At 41.4% G+C, this 9918-nt stretch overlaps 1 protein-coding gene across 7 annotated transcripts in view; it reads right to left on the bottom strand.

Moving 5' to 3' along the window:
• CPEB3 (cytoplasmic polyadenylation element binding protein 3) overlaps positions 1-9918 on the bottom strand; it is a 202680-nt gene that overhangs the window by 91360 nt on the left and 101402 nt on the right. For all 7 annotated transcript variants that reach the window (XM_019502641.1, XM_019502642.1, XM_019502640.1 and 4 more), the window contains exon 4: positions 6428-6484. In XM_019502641.1, coding sequence (XP_019358186.1) covers positions 6428-6484 — 57 coding nt within the window. The remainder of the gene's footprint in view (positions 1-6427; positions 6485-9918) is intronic.

The raw sequence follows: 9918 nt of genomic DNA, 5'->3' as shown, positions 1-9918 counted from the left end.
TCAATGATGACCCCCAAGTCTTTCTTCCATAGTGCTAACCAGCGTAGCACTGCCGAGCCTATAAGGATGCTGCAGGTTTTGCCTCCCAAGGTGGAGAACCTTGCATTTTTCAGTATTAAAACACCATCAGGTTCTCATCTGCCCATTTGCTGAGCCTGTCCAGGTCAGCCTGGATCTCCCTCCTGTCTTCAGGTGTGGATGCTTTGCCCCAGAGTTTGGTGTCATCAGCGAACTTGGCCAGTCCGCTTCGGACTCCAATGTCCACATCATTAATGAAGATGTTGAACAATATGGGTCCAAGGTCAGAGCCTTGGGGGACCCCACTGGTTCTTTCAAATTCATCTGTGAGCCCATTTACATTTGACTAGCAACCTAAACCATGCAAATAGGAAGTTAGGGACATCATTTCGTTGACTCAGAATAAAGTAACCAGTTGCACTGAAATTAGAATTTTAGCATCATCATTACTTAAAAGCAAAAATCAAGCAAGTTCTCTAGTTCCTCCTAGAGACAGCCAAACTAAATTCCTTATTTGGATCACAGAAAGGTTCCCAAAAGTAGCCATTGGTGACAAAGGTCGTTTCTTTATGCATCAACTTATTCTTGGTACATCTCATGGCATCAGGCATATGGCGTTATACTAGTTGATGGAGTTATATAGTTACAAATGCGTCAGAAATGCTTAGATTACTGGGTTTAGACGCACAATTAACAGTATTCAAAAGCAGATTTCACAGCAAACCATGAGGTATGTCTAAAATTTAAGCAACAAAAGAAAACCTTTTGCTGAAAGTTTTTCCTGGTTTTGCAACAGGTCCATACAACCACTGAAGTCTCGATTTAGCCCTTTAGAATCATAGAACCAGAAGGAACCTGCAAGATAATCAAGTCTGGTCCCCTGCCATAGGCAGGAAGTTATTGGGCTCAGACAAGATCAACAAGGTGCCTGTCCAACCTCCTCTTATATACCTCCAAGGATGGTGACTGTATCACCTTAGCTGGGAGTGTGTTCCAGATTCTGGCAACCCTTACAGAGACGTTCTTCCTTATATCTAGCCTGAATTTACCCTCTATAAGCTTATGTCCATTGGTCCTCATCCTCTCTTGAGGTGCCTTCCTGAAGAGTTGCTTACCTAGATCTTGGTGGTCACCCTGATGTACTTGTAAGTGGCTATCAAGTCACCTTTCAGCCTTCTCTTACTCAGTCTGAATAGGCTCAGTTCCCAAAGTCTCTCCTCACAAGGCCTATTTCTCCATGCCCTTGACCATGCGGGTGGCACTTTTGTATTCTCTCAAGCTTATCCATGTCCTTCTTGAAGTGCAGTGCCCAGAACTGGACACAGTACTCCATCTGAGGCCTCACCAATGCCAAATAGAGAGGGAGGAGCACTTCCCTGGATTTACTGGACACACAACAGCTGATATGCACCAGAGTTCTATTTGCTTTCCTGGCGACCTCATCACACTGCTGGCTCATATTAATCTTCCAGTCTATTGTAACCCCCACATCTCTTTCAGATGCTGTGCCAGCCAGTGGACTACCACTCATCATGTAGTTGTAGTGAGGGTTCTTCCTACCCGGATGTAGGACTTTGCATTTATCCCTGTTAAACCTCACCTGATTCTGTTTTGCCCATGAGTACAGTCTGTCAAGGTCATCCTGGATCCTGACCCTATCCTCCAGTGTGCCCACATTTCCCCACAGTTTGGTATCATCCACAAACTTAATAATTGAGCTTTCTACCCCCCTCATCCAAGTAGTTAATGAATATATTAAAGAGCACGGGTCCAAGCACCAACCTCTGGGGGACATCACTAGAGATGGCCCTCCAGAATTAGGCCATCCCATGAATTACCACCCTCGGGGAGCAGCCCTTAAGCCAACTGTCCACCCATCTCACTGTACACTGGTTAAGTGCAGTACCCTCAAGTTTGAGAGAATCCTGTGGAAAACAGAATTAAAGGCTTTACTGAAGTCTAAGTAAATCACATGTCCAGTTACCTGGTCATAGAAGGACAAGTTTCGTCAGGCATGATCTACCCTTAACAAAGCCATGCTGATTGCTTCTTAACACTCCAACCATTTCCAGCTTGCAAATAATGGCCTCCTTAATACATTTTTCAAATATTTTACCCAGAACTGAGGTTAGACTGACCAGCCTGTAGTTTGCAAGGTCATCCCTCTTCCCTTTCTTGAAGTTGGGCACCACACTGGCCTTCTTCCAGTCATCTGGGACCACTCCTGAGTTCCATGACTCTTCAAACAGCTTGGCCAGTGGTGCTGCTATTAGCTCAGCCAGTTATTTTAGGACTCCTGGGTGCAAGTTAAATTGGGCCCAGCAGACTTGAAGATACCCAAGTGCTGCAGGAAATCCCTCACCTGTTCAGGACTGATTTTGTGTAGTTTGTCATCTTTCCCATATTCTCTGAGCCTCTGGTCAGGTGAACAGCCCCCGTTTGATTTCAGGAATACCAACATGAAGTATACATTTAGGAGTTTGGCTTTTTTGCAGACACTGACTGTGGGCTGCCCCTGAGCATTCAGTAGAGTTCCCACAGTGGAGCCTGACCTTTTCTTGGTCCCTATGCATCTGTAGAACGACTTTTTGTTGTTTTTCATTCTGGTTGCTAGTTTGATCTCCATACCTGCCTTGGCTTTCCTTGTCTCGTATCTGCAGGCCCTGGCGACACAGGTGTATTCCCCTTTCTGGTTGCTGAGTCATTCTTCCATTGTTTATACGCTTTTTTTCAAAAGCTCTCTAATATTCTTGTTGAGTCAAGAGGGTCTACTGGCCCCTTTCCCTTTTTTTGCCCACATGGGGATGGCCTGTTTTTGGGCCGTGAGAACTGCCTCCTTAAGGAAGCTCCACCACTCCTGAACTCCCCAAGTTGTCTGGTTGAAGGACTCTCCAACTAGCCTCTTGACTTTGCCAAAATCTGCCTTTTTGAAATCCAGGACTTCAGTTCTGTTGTCTGATTTCCCGGTCTTACAGTGGATATTGAACCTAGCCAGGTCATGATCTCTGTCTCCCAGAGTACCACCAATCTTTAGGTCTCCTATGATGTCATCACCTTTGGCCAGCACCAGATCCAGGGTGTCCTTACCCCTGGTAACAGGTCGTCTACTGTTGCCAAGAAGTTGGCTAACCTGCCAGAGGTGGCCAGGTGATCCTCCCAACAGATGTCAGGGTAGTTAAAGTCACCCATGACAATCATGTCTCTAGTGCTAGCTGCCTCAGTCAGTTCTCTGGAGAATGCCTGATCACTCTCCTCTTCTTGTGAGGGAGGCCTGCAGTAGACTCCCACCATGAGGTCTCCCTCTCCTGATCCTCCTTGTATCCTGAGTCAGTCTCAAGGGACCCTTGTTCTCTGCTGTCAGATGTGACCTGCAGGGAGGGGTACTACTCTTTCACACAGAGGGCCACACTAAGAGGGCTTCCCTTATCCCCAACCTGATCCTTCCTGTAAAGTCTATAGCCCTTAATATTGACTGCCCAATCATGTGAGTCATCCCACCAGGTCTCCATTGACCCAGTCAGATTGAAATCCTCATCAACCAGGATGAGTGCCAGTTTCTCCTGTTTGTTTCCCATTCTTCTGGCATTCCCATAAAAACACTTGAGTTCTCCCCTAGTTGCCTTCGGTTTTCCGACATGCTGCCTGTTTTGCAAGATGTCAGAACCAATCTGGCTGTCTATTTCTTGAATGCCCTCCCATGTGTTGTTGTGGCTAGTGGCTGTGTGTACCACAGTGGAACCTTTCCCTGGCCCTCGGATTTGCCTAGTTTACATGGGGCTTAAAAAAAACCCAAACAAACATCAACATCAACATCACTCCTGCCACCCTCTTCCCCAGATCTGGGAACTTATCAAAATTTTTGGCTTCCAGGTGAATGGAATCTTAAGAAATAGGATTCAGGAAAAAATAGTTTATCTGTATTATTCTGCAAAAAAAATTATACAATTTAATATGCATTTGCAATTCCTTACAAAAAAACTGTGTGCAGAACTAAATTATATAAAATACAGAATTATTTAAAATGGAAGCTGTAGGTATAATACCTCTCAAACAATATTGTATTATACCTACAGCTTCCTTTTTTAAAAAAAAAGAAAGGAAGGAGACCACATTTTTCTTTAAGTAACAAGTGATTTATTTTGATAACTTTCCAGTGTTATGGAATATAGTCATCTATGGGGAAATAAATAATTTGCATTAAGAGCTCAAGTATTTGTTTGATGTTCCATTGGAGGACTACAATTGATCTGGAACAACCAGTTCAGCAGTCCCTATTTTATGGAAAATACGTTATTAGAATCCATTATGTACTCAAAATTTTGGATTCTGTAAGAAAATTCAATACTCAATCAAAACACTTCCACTTCCACAGTTATAATACTCAGGACCAGTAATCATGTCAAACAACAGTAGGGAGCAGGGTGAAAGGTGGTTTTTCCTTTGCACTTGACCAGAACTCAATAGTGGTTTTAATTATATTAAAATTTTCTCCTTAGTTAAAAGATTTAATTTCAAATCAATTCATCACATACTCATGCCAAAATATTTCAAGCAAGCTATCTGTAACATTACAAACTGAGGAAAAATCTCTCTCTAGTATTTTTCTGCTGTAGAACCAGCAAAGGAACACAGTTATCTGCTGGGCCCTACAAATATGGTTTTAAAGAAAGCAGCTTGATAATTTAATAAAAACCTCCTATATTGTTGTTTGCCAAGAAATGATTCAGTTCATTACAACACTACTTCAAATTTATAGGACGCAACAAAACGAGGTCTCGTGTAGCTCTTCAAAAAAAAAGATGCAAACTTCAACAACATAGAGGATAGCCTGAGCAAGCATGGCAGGAATAAAGAGAGCAAAAATCTAAAAATGCTACTCCAGGTATTATGAAAATGTCAAAACTAGCTTAGAAAGTATTTATAGCTAATACTGCTCTAACCAACATGACATTTCAGCAAAAATTTCCATGGATACACAACTCACACAATGGCTTCATTTTACAGTGTAAGCAGCTCAGTAATAATTTTTACATATTTCTGTAGACAGCCTATTTTAAAGCAGAGCCCCATATTTTCCTTAGTACAGCATCCATGATGCTTTACCTCCTCAACAGTAAAAAGCAACCTATTACTCTTGTATGCAAAATAAACAGGGCTCTTGCATAGCCTAGCTCTACAATATACTTTGGTGGGTCTTAATGCTATCAGTGACTTATGACATAAGGTACTACACTGTCCTTAGAACCCAAGCAGCTTTCATATCAGATCTTATATAGTTTCTTTTAAAGCAGTGGTGCTCAACCTTACAGTTGCATGGGCCAGATGAGTGGAGCAAGTTCAGTTAGCATGTGCAATCTACTGCACTTGATCCAGCCACAGAACAACACTGCATTCCAGTGTGATTTGGCACAAGGGGACATGTCATTTAAATGTACATTTCACACATGCTGTACATGAATGACTGAAGCAATTTCATACAACCTCCTCCATCCCACCAAAAAGATCTTGAGGCAGAGACTAAGCATAGAACTCTTATGCCAGAGACTTGTATGCACAAACTACTTTTTTTTTTTCCCCCCAACAACCACCAATTTGATTTATTCATTCAACTTATATGCCATCCTTCTCAAAGGCTCCGAGTACCTTAAAAATACAGCAAACTTTACTGGCATCCAATTAAATGCACAGAGCAGGGCTTGGCAATGCCTGGCATACATGCTGGAGACTGGCGCGTGAAAGCATTTTGCTCGGCATGCATGCCTCAGGGTGGATGGCAAGAAAGAGGCTGGAGCTGTACTGCCACAACAAGGATTGGGTCCCTTGCTGCTCCCCAACCCAGGGACACTCAAGCACCCGCCCCCAGCAATGAGCCAGGATAGGGCTCTGCAAACCCTGGTGTAGCTGCTTGAAGCCTTCCTGTCACCAGGCTCTGGGCAGATCCCTGCCACTCATCACAGAACCCAGGTTGCTCTCAGCAGGTAGTGGAGAGGCTTCAAGCAGCTGGCCTAGCTCATTGCTCTCAGAGCCCTGGCTCAGCCCATTGCTGACAGTGGGTGCACAAGCACCTTGGGGCAGATGATGGACAAGGGGCTGAGGCTGGGCCTCTGCTTCCACAACAAGGTTTGTGCCCCTTGCAGCTCCCCCGCCATCTACTCCTGGCATATCAGTATCTTATAAGTCAAGGTTGGGGTGTTTTTGGCATTCTGCCCAAAAATGTTGCTGACCCCTGGCATAGAGCTAATATTAAAATTCTTGATCATGCCATGATCATTAGTATTAACTGAGTTAAGTTTTAATGTCATATCCACAAATTTAATTTTTTCTATAGATTCAAAAGTAGTGCAAATTTGTCTCTCTTCTCTATTTATTATATCATACACATACACCATGATGTAAATTAACTACTTACTGTTAAGAGCCATAATATTATCTGTTCCTGGATGATGGAAGTTTATTCCCATGCGCCCTACAAGACAAATAAAATTGTCACGTAAATAAAATTCTCTTATGTATTTGCAACAGGGAGTAAGAGATCATGTTATTTCTAAGTCCTAGTTGTATATACATGGATATATTTAATATATACAACATATAAAATGGAAGTATTAAATAAAATAATGAAATAAGCCAACAAACAAATCATAGGTATATCTATCATTCAATAAGTATTTGAGCATATTTCACTTATGCTTTTTGCAAAGGATGCAACTTAAAAGTTTATATTTATACTTTACTGAAATTTCACCCTTTGTGTGCACCAAAGTAAGTAACATAGATGATGAGACAATTAAAAACAAATATAAACAGGATTGTAATGCAAACAACAATATGAAATTAGGTAAATGTTTTCCAGAATTATGATATTCAACATGTGGAAACAACTGGAATCCCCAGGAATCTTCCAAGCCATGTCATCTGGCCCCTGGAGTTCTTAAAAGGGCCAGGAATTTGAAGAGAGGGAGTGGATGAAAGGGAGGCAAACAACAAAATCCATAGAAGAGCCCTGTTGGACACAAGTGTTGGCAGCAGGGGACAAACACAGGCCTGGATCAGGCCTGCAAGGAGCCCCGTGGCCTGGATCCAGCACAGGAAGTTGGGTGAGTTTAACATCCGTGTTTTTAAAACTAATCATTAGAAGGAAACGAAAAGAATGATACTTAATCTCTAGAAAGATATGGCCCACAAAGTGGCTGACTGATTTCAAAGAACTTAAAAGTCAATTGCTTCTCCTGAAGGTAATTTAAGTTGTGCTAAAAAAGTAAAACATGCCCTTGCAAAACACCTTGAAGACTTTTCTAGGGCTCTCTCAACCAAAAATCATTAACTTGGCCCTTGTGTTTAAGATGCGGGGGGAGGAGAGGAGGGAAAGAGTCCAGAATTTCTGAGCAATTAGAAGCCAGATTTCTTATAGATGATATTTTACTGGACCAATGGTATTGGACTAACTGTACTGTTATTCCATAAAAGAAATCATCCACGAGAAATCTTGCTTCTCATTGCCTTAGACCACCATGGCAACATCACCTTAGTGCAGATTAGACTCAATTAAAACAAATTTTACTGTAAACTTTGGCTATTTAAAGCCACTAAAGTTAAATCCATATTCTGGCATTATACTGAGAAGAGTTTAAAACAAAAGACTAATATACAAATAGTCAGCTAAACTAGCACTCAAAATTGGGTGATGAAGACCTAAAGAAATACTATATATAGCCAAAGGGTTCCTGTAGTACAAATTTCTCTCCCAACTTCCACTCAGTTGTTCTCAGAATAGAATAAGGTTTAACTTTAAATTTTAACAAATGGACTTTTACAAAGAAAGGAGTCCAACTATGCTATGCTAGTTTCTTCTCCCCCCAAAATAAAAGCTTTAATTTGAAATTACGGAAGATTAACCTGCTGCAACTAAGATAATTTTTTAATGAATGCAATTGTTTCAAGTAGCTTATTATTTAGTTTCCTGAGTGCCTAAGAAAAGCCAAATATTTCCTTTTCATAATTAATCATTTAATGGATTTAGAAAAGCTACATAAGCAAACAAAGCAAGTAACTCTTAACTACTTTTAAAGGGGGAGGTAATGCATGGAATTTCCACTTTAATTTCCAAATTTGAGACAAAGTTATTAGAAGCCATCCATCAACTATTTCAGACTTTCCAGTTGGTGACAATCTACTGTACTTCACAGTGATTTCTTACATTAACCTGACACTACAGAACCACTAAAGCCATTATTTCAGTTTATATGGGGTATGTACACAAATGTTGTTATATTAATTCTTTTCAATTACTATGGTGCTGGAAGAACAATATATTCATTAGTACAAGGTTACAAATATTACAGACACACTAATCTACATCAAAAATAAAAAATAATAGCTTGTATTTATGCATCTTTAAAAAAAAAAAAAATAAGTGGACCATGTTATAAAACAACTAGAAAATTAGAAATCTGATACAGAAGGCTTGGGTTTCCCCTTCTCTTTCCTTCGAAGCTGAAATTCGGCTGTTTAACCAGCTACAAAAATAGATTTAAGTATGTGACATCTGGTTATTTTTTCAGGCCATCACTGTGCCAGGTGGTGCTTACATGACATTGTCACCTGCCCTTGACCTACTATTTTTAAGTTGTTCTTGTCAGCTATCCTTCAAGAGAAGCAAAAAGTTGTAGAGTGGCACAAGCAGGGAAATCTATGTTTTTACTGAGCTAAAAGTGACCCTGTGAGAAAAATTCTCTGTATGCTTCCAAGAACCTTCAATCCAACCCTATAGTATACTGCCATAAAAACTAACATGAAATAATAGAACATGAACATTCACCCTATTCTGAAGAGGCAGCACTCTGTTCTGTACCCCTTCAAAAAGACTTCAGGATAGAAGATGCTTTATTGTGATAACTGCAGAATTGAGTAGCATACTATAATCACCAATTTCTTAACTGAGAGTAGAGTAAAACAGGATGCTACCTGTTTTACTCAAAGCATTTCTACCAACACAAATGTATTTTAATATTAAACTTCCAAGGTCTGTAGCTGTATGCAAGTGCTCTATATAAAACTGCAAACTGAAATCATTAAAATGTTGGTATAATTAAGGTGGACAGCAAGTATGTTTCAGAAGAAGGACTGTGGCATGTCACAGGACTGGGCATCTGGAACAAGAAATGGCAAGTGGGGAGGGGGGAAGAGACAGATGTAAATCCCCATGCCTGCAGCAGATGTACCGAGGGGGCCAAGTGGCCCAGAACCAATGGGAGGGCTGGGGCTAGAGCGTGAGAACCTGGGGACCTAGTGCAGTGGACCTGAGCCATGGAACCCAGCCAGATTAAAGAATGAGCTGAGGCTAGGAGGGCCATAGTTCCAACAAGGACTAATCCCAAAATGCACATCTGCCTCCTGAGGGTGGCCTCCCTACAAAACTATAAACATCAAGTCTTGGCAGGTGAGATAAGCATTAGGGCTGGGCAAAATTTTGCCGGCAGTTTCATTTTGGCGCTCTTTCAAGCCGTTTTGAGCTCTAAACAGCAAAATCGAAATAAAACAGAGCTTCGAAACAGCCTCAAAACAAAATGAGGCAAATCAAAACGTCTTGAAAATTTCAAAATGTTTAGAGTTTCTAAGCTCAAGCTGGGCTTGCTTACAGGGAAAGAGAAACTGAAGTAAAGAGAGAGAGAGAGAGGGGGAAGGGGGGGGAGGAAGGGGAAGGACTGCTCTCATCATTGACTGTGTAGCTGGCCAGTGACTGTCATCCTTTCCTGAGGTCTCTTCCAATCCCAGTGCTCTGGGGGAGGGATGGAAAAACAGCATAAAAGAGGCAGCATTGTTTGACCTGCCCTGCTTTCTGCCTTGGTGTCAGTTGAGTGAGGGTGTACCTTAACACACACACACACACACACACACACA

The sequence above is a fragment of the Gavialis gangeticus genome, unplaced genomic scaffold (assembly GCF_001723915.1).
Source record: "Gavialis gangeticus isolate Ggan-Ray unplaced genomic scaffold, GavGan_comp1, whole genome shotgun sequence".
NCBI lineage: Eukaryota > Metazoa > Chordata > Crocodylia > Gavialidae > Gavialis > Gavialis gangeticus.
Note: the sequence above shows the minus strand (reverse complement) of the source record. Positions and strands in the feature narration are given on the sequence as shown.